This window comes from Pseudonaja textilis, chromosome 2 (assembly GCF_049901715.1).
Source record: "Pseudonaja textilis isolate UNSWEBS1 chromosome 2, rPseTex1.2, whole genome shotgun sequence".
NCBI lineage: Eukaryota > Metazoa > Chordata > Lepidosauria > Squamata > Elapidae > Pseudonaja > Pseudonaja textilis.
This window is the reverse complement of record NC_141991.1, coordinates 145,358,686-145,377,756: the sequence shown is the minus strand read 5'-3', so window position 1 is coordinate 145,377,756 and position 19,071 is coordinate 145,358,686. Positions and strand designations below refer to the sequence as shown.

At 40.9% G+C, this 19,071-nt stretch overlaps 1 protein-coding gene across 10 annotated transcripts in view; it reads right to left on the bottom strand.

Annotated features, from left to right (window-relative positions):
* HUWE1 (HECT, UBA and WWE domain containing E3 ubiquitin protein ligase 1) overlaps positions 1-19,071 on the bottom strand; it is a 102,681-nt gene that overhangs the window by 51,110 nt on the left and 32,500 nt on the right. For 6 of the 10 annotated variants that reach the window (XM_087925711.1, XM_087925709.1, XM_087925714.1 and 3 more), the window contains 14 exons: positions 18,501-18,601; positions 17,947-18,097; positions 17,734-17,861; positions 15,192-15,332; positions 14,876-14,990; positions 14,063-14,239; positions 13,874-13,975; positions 13,327-13,407; positions 13,020-13,126; positions 11,941-12,118; positions 9,987-10,078; positions 9,588-9,799; positions 4,052-4,109; positions 3,307-3,519 (listed from right to left, as the gene is read on the bottom strand). In XM_087925711.1, the coding sequence (XP_087781837.1) occupies positions 3,307-3,519; positions 4,052-4,109; positions 9,588-9,799; positions 9,987-10,078; positions 11,941-12,118; positions 13,020-13,126; positions 13,327-13,407; positions 13,874-13,975; positions 14,063-14,239; positions 14,876-14,990; positions 15,192-15,332; positions 17,734-17,861; positions 17,947-18,097; positions 18,501-18,601 (1,856 nt within the window). The remainder of the gene's footprint in view (positions 1-3,306; positions 3,520-4,051; positions 4,110-9,587; positions 9,800-9,986; positions 10,079-11,940; positions 12,119-13,019; positions 13,127-13,326; positions 13,408-13,873; positions 13,976-14,062; positions 14,240-14,875; positions 14,991-15,191; positions 15,333-17,733; positions 17,862-17,946; positions 18,098-18,500; positions 18,602-19,071) is intronic. The other 4 variants (XM_026711458.2, XM_087925713.1, XM_087925717.1 and 1 more) reach the window with 1 other exon arrangement.

The following is a 19,071-nucleotide window of genomic DNA, read 5'->3' as shown; positions in this document are numbered from 1 at the left end:
TTTCACCCATTGACTGTAGCACCGCTCCGGAGCCGGTGCCTCCAATGCAGAAGCAGTGCCATGTTACATGCCGCCACGGCCGCGTTTGATGCGCCGCCCCCCTGCCACCTCTTAGTGCCCTTCTGCTGGCCCCCTTGGGGATGCTAAAAGGTGGCAGGGGACCATTCGAAGTGCCGGCTCTGCAGGTTCACCTATTGACTGTAGCACTGCTCCAGAGCCAGCACCTCAATAGGTGAACCTTCAGGGCCGGCTGGTGCCTCTGCTGCCTCTTAGTGCCCTTCTGTCGGCCCCCTTGGGGACACTAAGAGGTGGCAGGGGGACGGTGCATTGAAAGCTGTGGCTGCAGCACATAACGTGCCACCGCTTCCGCATTGGAGGTGCCAGCTCTGGAGCGGTGCTACAGTCAATGGGTGAACCTGCAGGACCGATGCCTCGAATGCCTCCCTGACACCTCTTAGCATCCCCAAGAGGGCCAGCAGAGGGGCGCTAAGAGGCGGCAGGAGTGCGGTGCATCGAATGTGGCCATGGTGGCACGTGACGTACCACCGCTTCCGCATTGGAGGCGCTGGCTCTGGAGCAGTGCTAGTCAATGGGTGAACCTGCAGGGCCGGCGTCTCAAATGCCCCCCTGCCGCCTCTTGGTGCCCCCGCCAGCCCCCTTGTCTCTTAGCGCCCCCTAAGGTGTCCCACCGCCCCCCAGGGGGCGGTACCGCCCACTTTGGGGACCACTGTTCTAAATGAAAGGACATCCAAACTTTTACATCTATTTGTTTTATTTATTTATATATCAGACTTATTAATCGCCCATCTCCTTCACAGAAGGGCTCTGGCTGGTATTTAGTTTCTTTTTATTCCGAATTTGTAAACAAATGACCATGAATAGAAAATATGCATTTCAATCTGTAGAAAGACGCTGGGTTTAACTTTGTACCATGGAAAGGTAGGATCAGCTGATCACTTAGGGATACACTGAACTATGTAATTTTGGTGGGAGGTGTGTATGTCTAAATTTCTGCATCCAACTGTATTCACCGCAGCAACTGTATCACTACAGGTGTTCTGCTTGCCTTGAGAAACTGGATTCCAATAGACACAGCTAGGCATGGATTTCATACAGAATGCTTACAAGACTTGGTCACAGAATCTCAATGTGAAGCCTGATGATCTCACAAGATAGTGGGTTGTTTTTGTTATTCTTATTGCCTATCGTTTGAAGGGAGGGAACAGGTTAGTCCTGCCAATGACATAAAATAACACAAACCTGCCCTACTGCTTGACACTCCTTGCAATTTCAGAGTATGCCATCTTCTTAGCATGCTGTTAACACAACAGACCTAGACTGTTAACCCTACAGTTGCTAATCAGCATCATTTGAAAAATCTGTGTTAAATAAAATTTAGTCTAGTTTAAAAATGGTGTGTGTGTGTGTGAGAGAGAGAGAGAGAGAGAGAGAAAGAAGGATTATTCATGGTGTTTAATAGATTGATATATTGTGTTGATTTTACTGACTATTTTTATTCAATTGTAAGGGATTTCTGAAGAGGCATTATTATGTCTAGCAAAAAAGGGTGAACCTACTGGTTCAATAATTAGATAAACATCATTTTCCTTGAACTTTGTAATGCTACTGGCTCCTGGGTAAAAGCCGCAGCATTGGAGTATTAACAGTTAGTAATGGCGGGGAATTTGATCAACCACAAACTTGCCTAGAAATAGCAACATTTTGTCTGTGGTCAGAACATTTCCACAATCTGTGGAGAAGAGAACTCTAAACATCTTCAAATGAAACTGCATATAATTTTATTCAAATATAACAAGATTAAACCCTGGTTCTAATACTCAATTTCAGCTCTGGCAAATAACATTTTGGCATAGAGCAGTGAGAGCTTCATGACGGTTCTATACTTATGACCACAATGAACCCACCATTTCTGTTTGCTAAAGACAGGTGTTAAGTGATGTTTGCTCCATTTTACAACATTTCTTACCACAGTTGTTAAAGTGAATCACTGCAGTTGATAACATGGTTGTTAAGTGAATCTGGCTTTCCTATTGGACTTTGCTTGCCAGAAAGCTCAAAAGGTGATCACATGACCCTGGGAGCCTGCAACTGTCATAAATACATGCCAGATTCAAGCATCTGAATTTTGATCATGTGACCATGGGATGCTGCAACAGTTAAGTGTGAAAATGGTCATAAGCCATTTTTTTTCAGTGCCATTAACTTTAAAACAGCCATTAAATGAATGGTTATAAATCGAAGATCATCTGTAAATATTATGCAGATCTCTAAATATGATATTACTAGTAATGTATCTCTAAATATGATATTACTAGTAATTCCCCTAGGACTCCACTCAGCAGTCATGTTGCTTGAATCAATCCTTATGCATGCTAAAGCAGTTTTGACTAAAAATTGTAGTTTCCTCCCATGAAAACAGTTTCATCATAAAAGCCAACTATTAGTCAGTTTTAAAATTTTGCATTAATATTTCCCAAATTATACAATTCCAAAAGAGGAATATTACAATTGGTATAAATTGTGTAAATCAGAGAAATGGGTATGACTTACTTCATTCATACTTTGCACACTTCCTACAGCTCTTGTAGTTACGTGAACCTATACTGTAACAGCTCATTGCTGCCCTATCCCCTAAAAATTGAGGGAAGGGCATCAATTGGACCACAATACCTACAAGTGCCAGCCAATATACTCAACAACACAGTTGCAGTTCAGCAACATCTGGGAATTGCAGTTCAGCAACATCTGGGAGACTACAGATTTCCTTTCCTTGATAGGTATTCATTCCCAATCCAAAACTGTAAAGGACTCCTAGATTTTCAGGTATGTATGTGCAAGTACAAAGGTGTAAATGGGACCTTAAATAAAACATACCAATAAACTGAGATTGAGAATTTTACTATTTCAACCATTCAGTGAATTAAAAAATACTGTATTCTTGGTAATATACATCTCTATGTTCAGTGACTTTGCTTCTTTCTCTTTGCTTTTCTTCTTTGAATTCATCCTAATTGGAGAAGCTCTATGGCTTCATCTCATTAATGTTTTTTTTCTATACTAGACATTTTATGGTAATGTACTGTACAGGACAATTCTGAATCTAAGGGAGTGAGATTGCTAGAGAAAAAGGCAATCATGGTCCTCTGGTAAACTTTGCAAACCTAACAAACATCGTCAGCTACAACGATGCAATCAACACAAGCCTGTAACAGGTGCATGGGGGAATTAAGAGTAGGATTTCCAGAAGTCTGTGTATATGTCCAACTCAATGGCAGTGATAATTACCTTCTGGAAAGGGAAATGTTGTATTCTCCTCCTTACCAATATGGATTTGCAGACTCCAGCCACAGCTTGGCAGGCTGCTGAAGTGGGGAAGTCTATGGGCAGGTTGGGCAGGCCCAAGATGGTCACAAGGGGCAGCAGACCCTTCTGATTCACAAATTCCTGGCAATGGTCATCTGTAGTATTATTGCTGAGGATTGATTCCACAAATTTCATCTGGGGAGACAGAAAAATGACGGGAAAAGAGGGAAGAAAATAATTAAGCCTTCTACAGTTCTACAAACAGCTGCAATTCTACATTAAGGGGTATGAAAAACATAACAACTTCTTAATTTAGTAGTTCCTTCACAGATTCTAGAATACATACTGTCAAGACCAACTCCACCCAACTGTTTAAAAAGCAAGGACATTAAGGCCAAAAATAAGGTTTTGAGTCATTTTATAACATTTTCAGAACACTGTAAAAATAAACAAGTATCAATATCAAAATAGAAACTTGTAAAACCTCTTCTATTTCAATATTTGAAACTAATTTAAGGATACCATTCAACTCAAGAGCAGAACCAGCACAGCAGTATTATTTTAATAAGTATTTGAGGTTGCTATTACATTTTTGAACTCTTATCCCATTATAGTTTGAAAATATTATCAAGTATTTTCATAGCAATGTTACAGCAGAAAATATTAGGTTTTTTCACAAACACCTTGGAAAAGTATGTTAGACTCCACCTACTGTTAAAGAACTTACCACATTAAGGATGTAATCCATGAGAGGAATTGGTATCCGTTCTTCTGTACCAACAACCCTAGAAAGAGGGAAAATTACTATCACTTAAAATCTTCCATTTTTTTTACAATGGACACGTGTAATCCTTCACATTTTAGATTTTATGCAAGGCATTCTTCCATTAAGGTTTTCCAAAGGGATAGAATAAAAAAACAAGAGCAGAACTATTACTCATCCAGCCTCTTTTAACCCAAAATATCCATAGGGCAGCTCTGCACTTGGACTGCGGCAATAATGTGCCAAAAGTGGCATCAAAATGACAAAAGGCATCAGGACTGAAGGAGAAAAAACAAAATAAAAACAACACAGCAAGGGGAAGAATGAAACAATACTGTCCGTTTTGGCTAGAGGCCTTGAACTGGATTAAAAATGGGAATGTGGCAAGATCCACGAACGGTCGACTGCCAGGCACCATGGAGTTCTGCAGCAAAATGGAGCCAGGCAGGAGAGAAAGGGGAAGAATCGGAGGGTGACGTAAAGAGCATGCTCCGTACAGAATTTGGTCAGGAGGAGAAGAAAATGTCTGATGTGAGCAAGGAGGGATCAAGAAAAATTCCGGGCAGGGAGGTGGGTGAGCAGAGGATATTGGGGCTACTTCAGTCCCACCAGGCACCTGCCACATGGCAGCAGACAAGCCAAAAGTAAATCCAGCCCTGCTACTTTAGCCAGAAGAAACATGGCCTCCTCGCTGAAGCTAGGAGAAGTTTAACTGTTTCCAGACCATATAAATATAAAGGTCTTACTTCTACTTTCAACAAGGGCAACATAAGGATTGCAGAATCTTAATCCAAAACGAATGTTTGTATTAATGGGGATCCTGTAGGCCAGAAAAGCGTTGAATTCAGGCTGCCTTTAAGGTAACAAGCTGGTTATAATTAAAAAAAAAAACCTGGGAGGGCAAGCCTTTTCCCTGATATTCTGCTTTCCTTTCCTCGCAAAGCACCACAATGTTCCTGAATTAGCCGATTTCAAATGCTGAACACCAGTTTCGCATTTTTCCCCTTGGCGGCATCACCTAGCACAACTCCTATAAACAAGGAGTTGATGGGGTTAAATTGTCCCGTAGACAGAAAATTTCAGAGTTCAGAAGTTTACAAAGAAACAGCTGGCAGGCACTCAGGAGATGTAGGAGACTTTGCCAAACAGTGAGCCAAGACAGCCTCTCAGCAAAGTTCTCACAAGCTGAGATCAGGGTGCCAGAGAGCAGGCTCACTCTGCTAAAAATGCTTAAAGTGACATTACATCCCACTCCATTTGTTGGCCCTGTAAACTTTTTGTCCTCAGAAATATCACATTTGCTGTGTTATAGGTTCCTGAAGTTCTATCAGTTCAAATAACCCTAGTTCTCTCCCCCCCCCGCCCCCCAAATAAGTATTATGAAGCTTCATCCTCTGATTCATAGAGCTACTGAAATATTTCAAAAGAGTTCTATATTAATGTACAGGAATGCCTGCCTATGAGCATCTCTTTTGAACTGACAAAATAGCCATGTATTTTTCTAGGTTCATAAGCAAAGTAATTATGCTCCCACACACATGTGGAAACAACTAGGAATAGCTTCTGGAGCAGTCAAATGAGCCTAGGAGAAAATATGAATGGTCTTGTAGTTAAGTATACCATGACAAGTTTTAATTCAGTCTGGTCTTAGAAAAATATGTTCATTGAATTATTAATGTTCACAGAATACCTTCCCTTAAATTCTTGTAAGCAAAACTAATTAAATTAATTTCCAAATAGTTTTTATTAGTGTAATATCAAGTCTTTTTTACCCTTTAAATATTAATTTGAATCAGAAAAATCAATTTTGGAATTATTAAAGTAGCACTCACACATGAATATGCAGCCTTAGGGCTGGTTGGCATCCAGAAAGCCCTCTCCTATCTTTTAATTAACTGTTAATGTCAACTTTAATTATCCTTCTCTCTATTTTAAATTTTAAGTTTAATTTTTTATGTTAACATTTTACTTGTACGCTACCTAGAGTCCCTCTGTGAGGAAGATGGGCGATTCCAAAATGTGATCATGGATGGGTGGACGGGTAGATAGATAGAGGGACAGTTGTACAAGACAGTTGCATTACATTAAAAAGAAATGACCACAATGAATGAATGTATTTCCAGGACAAAAAAATGTAGCACTTGAGCTACTTTTTGCCTCTATTTTACCTAAAACTCAAACTGATGAAAATTTTTTGTGAAAGCGATGAACAAGGAAGATGAAAGGCTTTTGTTATTTGAGACAGATGCTTTCAAGAATAACTGATGTCAAGATTAAGGAAGGAATTTTTGTTGGTCCACCGATCAGATATACCAACGACAAGCATTAAATGATCTGTTAGTGGGGCCAGAGAAAACAGCAGGAAAGCATTCAAGGACGTCATTCAGAATTTTCTTGGCAACTACAAAGCACCAAACGACATTCAGCTGGTTCACACATTTTTTTTACAGCAAACAAGATCATGAACTACAACATGCCACTGAAGATTCATTTTCTGAAATCACCCCTTAGATTTGTTTCACAAAAATCTAGGTGAGGTAAATGATGAATATGAAAGGTTTCACTAGGACACTGCCACAATGGGAAAATGGTGTCAGGTAATCCATCAATGCTGATTAACTATTTGTTGGACATTGCAGTGAGATATATCAAACACTGAGTGCAAATGAAAATCAGCAGCAAAACATTTTTAGGCCTGTTGAACTCATGCAGTGTCAGAAACATGTCATTAAATACATCATAGTCATTTGAAAGTTAATTTGATATTTCTCAAGATTTCTAAGTGATACAATGAATCTGAAATTACATTTGTCTTGAATTTGAAAACGTTTATTATAATCATCAGAATTTTTTCAAGCAAAGTACAATTTTGGGGAAAAAAAATGTCGTCCAGAGGAATCAATACTGACTTGAAGCATATAATCCATAAATAATATTTGACTGCACTTGAACAATATACAACCAATTAACAGTAAGACTTGATCAATGTGCTTGCCTTGCTCACAATTCATAACTACTAGTGATCTTTTATTGCCATGTGACGTATCACTCTTCCCTTCGCTAAAATGGGGGTGGGCATGACTCGTGCGTGATGCACCCAGCCTGTGGGCTGCAAATTTGACACCCCTGCTTTAGTACAAACATTGTATATGTCTTTAGATGGGGGGGGGGGATATTAAATTTGTAAATAAAAATGGTCACAGATTCTTCCTGGAGAGGGGAGGAAATGCATCTCCTCATAAAAACCTATAGCATACTCAGAGACATAGAGAAGGAGGGGATAATTCAAATTTATTTGCAAACAGGGATCCACTGAAAAACAGGGAAATTTATTTCCTAATATGCATATGAAAGATCCTGATACAGACGAGTAAAAACCTAGTCAGATTTGAAATCTAACTAAATTATCATCACACCATTAGGCTTTGTTTTGCCCAAGTGATTTTTACATTTTCCCCTCGAAGAAGAAAAAGAAATAAAGAATGAATTCGCTATCAGTATGTTTGCTTTTTGTCCTTTTTTACAAGTTATTTCAAAAACATTCGAGAGTTATAAAACCCAAGCAGTCAATGAATGATCTGAATTGTGTACCTATGTAGCCCAATTTAAAGTGAAATAGGAAAATATGTTAGAAATCTACTGCAGCTGTTTTAATTTGTTTAAGAAATAAAGAAATGCATAAAGGTTACCCTACACGTAAGTTGTATGAATATGGGTAGCATACACAAATAAAATTTAAAGAACAACCAGAACTAAACCAAAAAATAAAAATAAAACCAATAAACAATCATAGACATATCTGAATATTTGTGTGTTTGTTTAAAATATTTATATAGCTGCCTGTCTTATATTGAATAACACCTCTCACTCAAACTGGGGTGTGTGTGCTCATTTCAAAAGGCAACCATAGCAACGGAGAAGGCATATTGTCAGGATCTTATTAAATGACACATTATTAGAAATGGGACTAGGAGCATGTTTACTCTCTGTGACCAAGTGATATAAACAGAAATAATCAGAGATAAGTGGTTCCACAAATAGACCAGCCTTGTGCCATCACCTGAAAACCAGTACAGTTCTCCAATCCAAAGACTACCACTGGTTATCAAAATGTGCAACCAGTGCAGCCTCAGCACTATACTCCAGTTTGAAACCAGACTGAAAGAGCTTCAGATAATCCTTTTCCTCCAGTGATCTTTGAAAACACAATGCAACCATCTTCTCAACAACCCTGTCTAAAAAGATTAAAGATGGGGCAAAAACTATCCAGCTCCAATGAATCTAACAATGATTTCCTGACGACAAGCTAAACCAACACCTCTTTCAGAACTGGTGGCACCATCCCATCTCTTAGGGATACATTTACCACAAGGATTAAACCTCATTTCTCCTCCCAGGATCCCTGATTAACAGAAAAGACATGGACCTAGAACACAGATACTACACTTATAGCCCTAAAAACCTTGTCCACTTCTTCAGAACTAACAAGCTCAAAAGCAGGTAACAGAGTTACACCATTCCTCAGTCAAGTTCACAAGATCTGAGAAAGTTCTTCTAATAGATGCCTAGAATAATCTTCATTGCAGCCTTACAGGTCCATGATGGCGAACCTATGGCATGCGTGCCACAGGTGGCACGCAGAGCCATTTTGTGCCGGCACACGAGCTGCAGGCAAACTTAACTCACTGGGCATGCATGCGCCTCACCGCTGATTTTTGGCTTCCCAAAGGCTTGAGGAAAGTTTCTACAGGCTTCTGCAGGTTTTGCAGGCCAAAAACTAGCCCCATTTCTCACTTCCTATTTTTCCAAAAATACCAGAAGTGACGAAACGGGGCTAGTTTTCCGCCTGCAAAGCCTGCAGAAGCCTTCCTCAAGCCTTTGGGAGGCCAAAAAGGCCTCAAACTGGCCGAAAATCAGCTGTGAGGTGCAGTGCAGCTAAGAGGGCGGTAGGTGAGTGGGGATTACATGTGCATGCATAGGGGGTGTGGGGGGTGCACACATTGCCTTCTGGGTGCTGGCACGTGAGTGTGAGCGTGTAAGCGCGCACACAATTTTTGGCACAGGAGCCCAAAAAGATTAGCCACCACTGTCATAGGTGCTTCCTTGGTCCTTTCCTACCCTAGTGTGACTATACATTAAACTGCTGGTTGGGGAATCCGTGGACACAATAAAAGCAGACAAGCACTCATATTCCCATCCTACCTGTAATATCCCACCACTTTTGACATTCCTCTTTTTCAAAAGCATTTGCCTCTTGGCATGAGGTTTTTGTTGGAGGGGAAAAAAATTCTGAAGCCCCTTAAATTCAGGCATAACTTCAAAGATTTTCTGGAACCTCATCAGAATTGTCATATACAAAAATTACTGCCCAATTACAGCCCTTGTCAGAGAAACCTGACTTCCATCCAGACTGGTAGCCTGAAAGAGCAGAGTAGGCTATATTTGGCCATTTTGGCAAAGCAAGCTGTCACATGCTGTTCTTTTAGCCTCATTTACTCACTGTTGACTAGATTCTGCCTCACTCTGCTGTGTGGCATTGAAGCTTTGCATGGCTTGTACTTCTTCCTCTTCTTCATCCTCACTGGAAGCCTCCTCAGCTGCATGAGTGGAACGAGGCGGAGGAGCAGTAGTTGTTCCATCAGCCTTCTGAATTGAGGGCTTTTGGCAAATATACTTGGGATCTCGGCCCAGGTTACATATCTCTTCCAGCAACTGCAAAAAAGTGTATATAAACATGTTGGCACTCTTTCTACTAGAATAATAGTACTGTATTTCAAGTTAGATTTTTTTTTTTAAAAAAAAATCAAGTAGCAGATAAATATGTACTTTGAGAAGCTCTCTGGATTGACAGTTATGAAACACAATTCTGTAGGACAAGGGGCATTTGCTGGCCTCTTACCTTAATTATGGCTGTGGTAGCATCTGTCTTGAGTGTGGGCTGATGTCTCATGAGTTCATCAACAGCACTTCCAAGATTGGAAGCAGTATCTCCTAGAATAAACATGGGAATCGGAGTGGGGGATGCAAGATATACAAGCATTTTTAAAGAACTGAAGTCACTACATGAGGCATTATTACACTTGGCATGAATCAGCCCAACCAAAAGGCAATAGTTTGAATGGCCAAAACGTACACTGCTCAAAAAAATAAAGGGAACACTTAAGCAACACAATGTAACTCCAAGTCAATCACACTTCTGTGAAATCAAACTGTCCACTTAGGTAGCAACACTGATTGACAATCAATTTCACATGCTGTTGTGCAAATGGAAGAGACAACAGGTAGAAAGCAGAGGCACTTAGCAAGACATCCCCACTAAAGGAGTGGTTCTGCAGGTGGTGACCACAGACCACTTCTCAGTTCCTATGCTTTCTGGCTGATGGTTTGGTCGCTTTTGAATGCTGGCGGTGCTTTCACTCTAGTGGTAGCATGAGACGGAGTCTACAACCCACACACGTGACTCAGGTAGTGCCCAGGATGGCACATCAATGCGAGCTGTGGCAAGAAGGTTTGCTATGTCTGTCAGCGTAGTGTCCAGAGCATGGAGGCGCTACCAGGAGACAGGCCAGTACATCAGGAGACGTGGAGGAGGCCGTAGGAGGGCAACAACCCAGCATCAGGACCGCTACCTTTGCCTTTGTGCAAGGAGGGACAGGAGGAGCACTGCCAGAGTCCTGCAAAATGACCTCTAGCGGGCCACAAATGTGCCAGTGGCCGCTCAAACGGTCAGAAACAGACTCCCTGAGGGTGGTATGAGGGCCCGAAGTCTACAGGTGGGGGTTGTGCTTAGAGCCCAACACCGTGCAGGACGTTTGGCATTTGCCAGAGAGCACCAAGATTGGAAAATTCACCACTGGCACCCTGTGCTCTTCACAGATGAAAGCAGGTTCATCCTGAGCACATGTGACAGATGTGACAGAGTCTGGAGACGCCGTGGAGAACGTTCTGCTGCCTGCAACATCCTCCAGCATGACTGGTTTGGCAGTGGGTCAGTAATGGTGTGGGGTGGCATTTCTTTAGAGGGCTGCACAGCCCTCCATGTGCTCGCCAGGGGTAGCCTGACTGCCATTAGGTACCGAGATGAGATCTTGAGACCCCTTGTGAGACCATATGCTGGTGCAGTTATCTTTGTGCATTAGAAATAACAGCATCTTCAGCCTTTTATGAAACTCCCTAAAGATGGCTGGTGCTTCATCACAAAATAGTCTGTATACAAGCTAGAAAATTTAACAGCTAGATTCATGACTGGGCTCATATACTGTACTAGGCAATGATTTCTTTGATTTTGGTTTAGTGAGTTGAGTGAATACAGCCATTTGAAATGGCAGGCTCAAGTTCCCAAGGCCTCAGACCTTTTTTTCCAATTTCCAAATCTTCCTTCAACTTCAATTACAATAGTGTTCTGCTATTCTGAGCCAGGAAACATGTGAAAAGTATACTTCTGTACAAAGTTCTACATTTAAAAAAAAACAAAACTCCAAGCCGTAGGGGGAAAGGACCCACTAGATTTCATCAGTGAGACCTTTAAGGCTCCCTAACCATCCAAAAACATTAGGTGAGCTACTGCTCAATTTAATCATTCCAGGCAACTGCCAGGATAAGACAAATTGTGACTGTAATGAATGATGATTCCCAATTTATACCATTTCAAGTCACAACATTATGGTCGTAGTTTAATACATCTCCAACACACTATAGGGCAGAAGTGGGATATACCCTCAAACTTCCTCTTTCTTTTATCTAGAATTAACCTTGTTTCCAGTGGATGAAGACAACAACATCCAACATCAAGCTCACGAGGCAGTGAAGAACAAGCAAAATTCCTAGTATAATCACTCTTCAATATAACTTACCAAGTGGATCTGAACTACGCCGCCTTCTCATTGCAGGGAGATAGTCTGGAGAGAGCAAGACCTTGAAGAGACGCTCAAAAGGTTGACACTGAACAAAGGATTGAAGTCCCCGGGCATTCAGGCACAGAGCACTGAAGACATTGGGGAGAGAACCCAGAACTTCCCTAGTGGCAGGTACCTGTCAGGAGACACAGGCACAAAACAGGACCAAAAGGGTCATCATCTTACAATCATGTTACATGAAGTACATTTTCAGTGAGCTCCATATTTGAAGTTATGATTAACACACAAGACTAATTCCATTTTGAATGCAGTCTCTCTTTACAAAGTATACCGAAAAGTGGCATGACAGAAAAAAATTGGAAGGGAAGTATTTTTTTTTGTGGAGAAGGAAACATATTTATATGCAAAGAGGAAACAGGAAGAATTTGGAAAGCAGCAGCTTTGTAGGACCCGCAAAACTAGCTATCTAGCTACCTACTTAAGTATGAAATTGGGAAGTAAAGGCAAGAATGAAGAGGCTGAATGCCAGGCACCAAACCCATACAGGTAGAGTTCAGTAAAGTGTAAGAAAGTGTACTTTTATTATATTCTGCTTATTATCCAGGAATCTCCCCAAAATGCCAGCCTCAGCCTGGAAACAGATAGATAAGGTTCTATAGAGCTTAATGGAGGTCAATTCTGGATCTCTTGTAGCTGCGTAAGGACTATGCTTAGGCCTCTTCAGCCAGTGTTTCCCAACATTGAGTGAGGTAAAATGGGAAATTATCCAGATTCTTTTTTCCCCTCTCATCTTTCTTCTTCAGTTTGAGAACAAAGGAAATATGTTTAAAAAATGATGTATTTGAAAATACGAGCTAATCCATAATATGTATAACCAGAGTATCTTCTAAATACTAGTACAACAGCACCCCATCCAATTATATAAAATCCTATTATCCCCGTTCAGTAAGCTCTTTTGAAGTTCCAGAAATAAGTGTTATTCCAGTATTTCTTAGAATTTCCCAACATTTCAAATATAAAAGAAAGCGACTGAAGTGTTTTTACAGCAAACCAGATATAATCCAAAAGACACTTACATCTTTAATAAGGAGAGCATGCAGCATGACGTCTGTTAGGCCATTGTCCTGTAGGGAGGACAGCAGCGAAGGCTCTTGGAATACAAAGACTGTTACCACCTCAGTGGCTGTCAAGAAAGAGCACAGAATGATGCAAGTCATTCACAGTTCAGATTTTCTAGGCAGAAAGGGAATCTTGGCAGCCAGGCTGTAAGGCTGTAAGGCATCGTCTTAATTTAGCACAGCCCAAGGAGAGAAAATCAAGAGGAGTGTAGCCTGATGAAACATGCAAGACACAAATTCTTTATTAAATAATAATGATACCTACCAAGTAAAAAGAGTGAGGGCCCATAATATTCTGCATTGCTGATAATATGTTTCAGAGAGGTAGGCAAAGAGCCATCCATCACTGCAAGAAGAGAAAAATAACAGGCCAGCCAGCCAGTTTAAAAACCATATACAGCACACACACTCAGAATTGTATATACTTCATTCAAAATTCTGAACCAGAAAAGTACGGTTTTATGACCTAAAACTTCTTAGTGCAAAACATATTGTTATGTATGTTTTATTCTACCATTAAATATGAAAACCAATTATATTTTTGCTAGTCATAAAACTTACTAAAAATTTAGCTTTCTTCTCAATTATATGGAGTATCATTCAGCAAGTTCTTTAGCTTCAAGAATTGATCACTTCTACAGCTTTCCATGATAAAAGGTTCAAAACTGGTATTAGAAAACTCAAAAATTCATGTTCTCAAAGTTCTAGATTTTATTAAGGCAAGATAATAGTATTTACATGCAACAGTAAGAGAAGAACATGCTGTCAAAGAGCTGAAAGGAAAGACAGCCCTAGGCACTAGGGAATCTCACCATGACGTATGCCATCTGAGAAAGCTGGGTCTTGGATGGCCTTTTTTAGGAAGTTCAACATAGACTTCAGAAGTGCTGCTCGTTGAGGGATACACTGGACTCCTGAAATAGGGAGAACATCCAGAGATGAAACCAGTGAATAGCAATTAGTCTGAAAACAAAGCAATTTTCTATAAGAATATTACACACCACTTCGGGGTGAAATTATGGTATTTGTGTTGCTGCTGCTACTGCTGCTGCTGCTGTTGCTGCTGCTGCTGCTACTTGGAGTGGTAGCATTTGAAGCTCGTGTTTCAATCACAACTTCCTGCCTAGTCTCTCCAGAGGTGGAAGGCCCAGGGCTACTTTCCATGGCTACATCAGAAACTGAAGATATAAAAAGTTGACCAGTTTGAAAAAAAACATCTTATGATACAATCTGACATCAAGAAACTATCTACACAAAACAAAAAGGGGTTCTAGTCAATACCCATTAAAAGGACAATTTGAATTTAAAAAGGGTTTTTTTGAGGAGGCAGGATATCTTGCTCTACCCCCAACTGTTGGGTATCAGTCCACCTTTTCCAACTGACGACTGCACATGACTTTTCAATACAGTAGCCAGCTCTATAAAACGGCAGAGCCAGGATAAAAACTAAACCGATTCTCCTTTAAAATAAATTAAATGTATAATTATTTACCAAGGGTGTTACAATTCCTCACTTTTGCCTCATTTAAATAACAATTCCATATGGAGAACAGGTGTGGACTTTATCGTCTATTTTACAATTCAGATGGATTCGTTTCATTTCAAAATGCAATATTAGAGATGGTATTATGGAACTATATATTTGTTTCTAATCTTGTTTCATTTTAAAATGTAATCAGATGAAACCAGCAAGAGAAATTTACTGAGTTACAATTAAGTAAAACTGTTTCATGGATGCTGTCCACTAAATTTCTTTTGTTTAGCAGAGTTTCGGTATGTTAATAAAGAAACAAATATCATTAGGAGATTTTTGCCTTCTACATCTGTCTCCATCTCTTCACCCTCCTGTGTAACAGTGGAAACAGCAGGTCTCTGGATCTTTGGTTTTATTACAAAAGGACATTCCCTCCGACATAAGTCTGCTTCATGCTAGAAAAGAAGTTACAAAAAGACAATAATATGTGAGAGTTGAGAAATTGCTATACTCCAAAACAGAAACTTATGTAATTTTTTATTGTAATGATAGATTTTAAAATGAATTGCATTACAAATAAGTATCTCACCACTAGAAAAAAGAAAAGAAAAGTACGCTTATTAAAAGGCCAAATCTCTAATAAAAAAATATCCTACCTCTAGTCGGTAGATGAAGATAGAGAGGCCACTGTGAGACTGGAAGGCTGCCATGTCTAGGTTTGTGATTAAATCCACAACACGGACTGCTCTGGTCACAAAAGTGATCTGGTCCTGTTCATCCCCCAAGAACTTGATCACCTAGGAAAAACAAGGTTTTGAAGACGTGCCTCTAAACCAGGGGTCCCCAACCACCGGGCCGCGGACCGGTACCGGTCCGTGGATCATTCTGTACCGGGCCGCAAAGAAAATAAAAATAAAATAAAAATGGCGGCTTTCTTCGCCTTTGGTGAATGCTGCTGGGATCAGGGATCAAGGACACAAATGAAAGAAGGGGAGGGAGGAAGCAACCAAAGCCTGTCCTGCTCTCTGGCTCAGCAGCTTCGGTTTCCTCCCACCTCGTTCCTCTCTCAGTCGCTCTCTCGCTCCTCCACCAGCCCAGGAAGAAACTGCTTCAAAGAAGCTGGCAGGGTGGCTTTTCCTGTCGGCACAGCTCCTCCAAAGTGCCTGTTCACCCCCACCCCGCCGCCCGCGGTTCAATCCAGTGCTCAGTAGCTTTGGCTGAGAATAATAACTATTCGCCTCTTTTACTCAGCCGAAGCTGCTCTGAAACAACCAGAAACGAAGGCAGGCAGGCAGGTAGAACGGAGCACTGGATTGAACTGCGGGCAGCGGGGGTGGGGGTGAACGGGCGCTTCGGAGGAGCTGCGCCGACAGGAAAAGCCACCCTGCTGGCTTCTTTGAAGCAGTTTCTTCCTGGACTGGTGGAGGAGCGAGAGAGCGACTGAGAGAGGAATGAGGCAGACACCTGAGGGATAAGGCTGAGGGAAGGAGGGAGACACCTGAGGGATGAGGCTGAGGGAGGCAGGGCTGAGAGGCGGGGCTTCTCAGCCATCCTGCAGGGACTTGTCCTGAGGCGTGGAGACAGCCGCGGGCCACCGCCCAGCGCTCAGTTTTGAAGGCGCTCCTCAGCCCGGCGCAGTTCCTGAATCTGCAGCTGAAACCCTCCGTTTTAAATGTCCCAATAGAAGAGAATATCTGTCGCTCAGGGTTTCAATGAGGGAGGCACTGGCGCTCCCTGAACTTGGTGGTTTGCTGGCAGACATTTTATTACCCGACTAGGTAACAACATCAGATGTTATCTAGTCAGGTAATGAAACGTCTGCAAGCAAGCCACCAAACTCGGACTCCTCCCCCTCCCCCCCTCCTTGAAAAAGTCCGTGTGTGTGTCCCCCGTCCCCCCCTCCGGTCCTTGAAAAAGTGTTTCTGCGTGAAACTGGTCCCTGGTACAAAAAAGGTTGGAGACCACTGCTCTAAACTAAGTGGCTGACTCATTTAAAAACCAGCTTTTGATATTAATGAACATTCAGTGCTCTAGAAGAAATACCATCTTCTCCAAGACAATCATACACCAAAAAAGTTTCAGACACACAAGTCAAAACAACAAGAGATGCCTAGAATGTCAAAGTTAGAAGATAAAGAGTGAAGCTGACCGGACAAAGATAAGAGTCATTTTGAGCAGTGAAAAACCTCTACTTCTCCAGTCTTACTATATCAACAGACAGCTGATCAGCAGCCCTGTTTCAGTGACCTTGTGGATGAAGAGGGGCCAGGGGAGCACTTGCAGAACTACTGTGAGAAATATTCTCAGCAACTGTTGGACATAATCATTCAACTTTGCTCAGAGCTGGATTCTAACTAGGGAATTTCTGAGCCTTGTGTGAGCTCATTTGTCTGCGAAGACCATGAACCAGTCAATACTGTGGGAATGAACAGAGGTGTTCACTGCTGTGAGTTCAGACACCTACATACTTGCAACTCCTACTTTAGTATGCAGTAGCCATGGCAGGTGGGGGAGGGGTTCCCCAGATCCATCTTCTGTGCCAGGGTGAGGCTGGAGCCCAGTGATTGTGACTGTTTATATACTGGGGACAGTTGTTTAGGGCACTGGGAGTTGTTTTTAGATTACTGATTTTTATTGTCTTTTTTATGTTTTTAATCACCATTGGTGTGAGCCCCCCAGAATTATGGCACATAAAACAGCAGCCATATAAGATTCCTAAATAAAACAAATGGTTATGATCTTCATTTTAACGGTATGTTTATGAGTTTATTATTGCATACAAGCTAATCATACGAGCTTTGATAGTAGAAAATAAAAGGTATGTTATTTGGTTAGTTGATAATACTACCTATTTAATTCTTTAAAAAATAGCTAATATATAAAAATCAATTGTGGCAGATAGAAATCAGCAAATGATCTTAAGATTTAGGCTCTTTTTATTTGAGGGAGTATCTGACATAAGCTAACTGCTCTGCCTTAGAGGTCCATACTTTAAACAGCCCAAATTATATCACCTGGAAAAAAATCCTTTGATTGCTGTTCAAGATTTACAAATTTTGTAAGGAGTGAGGAAGGGTATATGCATACAACACAGAGGATACCCACACATCACATTATTTTATATAAACATATCAGAAAGAATGTGGTGTAGAATTTTCATTTACCTCCCTAACTCAACTTCACAAACAGAAAATTTACCTTCAGTAAGGCTTCCATCATGCCACATGAGACAAGAGCTTCCCCTCCTGCATCATAGCTTGCCAAGTGATATAAGAATGAAAAGAGTGCTGTGGCAAACTGGTGGGGATATGGCTCCATAGAGGGATCTAAAGAAAGGGAGAGGGAATACCATTACATGTTCCAAGATATAGCAAAATACGTGAATTGCTTCTAAAATGCAGAGCTACTGACCAATCATGGCCTGTATACAGTTCCGGACTAGTACTGGTAAAAATCCATGGTAGGAAGCTGTTCCAGTGCAGTCAATAATACTGCTGAGTTTTGGAGTCCGTTCCAAGTGTACAATGGAAGTTAATGTCCTCAATGAGGCAGCTTTAATATCCTGTCAAGGAAACAATGAGACACAGAGATACATAGATTGTGGTTATCTTACTTTATAACATGAATTTCAAATCTTCCCTGCTTTGGGGTTGGGGGGAGGCAAAGAGAGATAGAGGGATCAATAAGTAGATAGCTAAAAGTCTTTAATTTGCAGGAAAGAACAATCATAGTCCAGTATCCATTTTATCTAACTTCAGAACATGGTTTAAATATGCCTCCGAGGGTAATTTGCCTTGTTCTGTTTATTTGCTTTAAATCATCTGTGCATTTGGTTTCCGATGATAAATAATTAAATAAAGCGGGAAACATCTAAAAAAGTCAACAGTCACTCAGTCCAGTCCAGTCCAGTACCAATTGAGCAGCAATTTTTCTTTGCCAAAATTCAGCTGAATAAATAGACTTACCATTAATTGTTTATCTGTAATTTGCAGCACATCCACTAACTCTTCTATCAACCCATTGTATAGTATGCTGTTGGCGGATTCCTGCAAAGCATTTGAGTATACTGTGGAAAGAGAGGTGGGCAGTTAACAATTTTCTGTAGTTAAAGGATGGAGAGAAAAAGTACATTCAACTATTATTTCAACTGAGTGAGTACTTTGTACTTATAGTAACAGAAACTTCTATTCTTGGTGCTATATATCAGCTGTTTCCTATCAGATAATGCAAGGAAAAAAAGATGGAACAAAAAGATGTGACAAGTTTTTTATATTTTTGACACACAGATTTAGCCATGAAGAAATGCACCAAATATATGAAGTAGATCTTAACAACCAACTTTTAAAAAGTCCATAAAAGTTGGTGCCCTTGTATAACAAAAAGAAAGAGCAAGAATTATACACCTTGAAACGTGGAAGCTTTGTTTTTCTTTATTCTTCAAATTTTCTTTTCTATGTTATCCTAACAATTCCACACAAGAGACCACTGGCAATGTTAGGCACCATGTCAGAGGTGGTATTCAGCAGGTCTAACCAG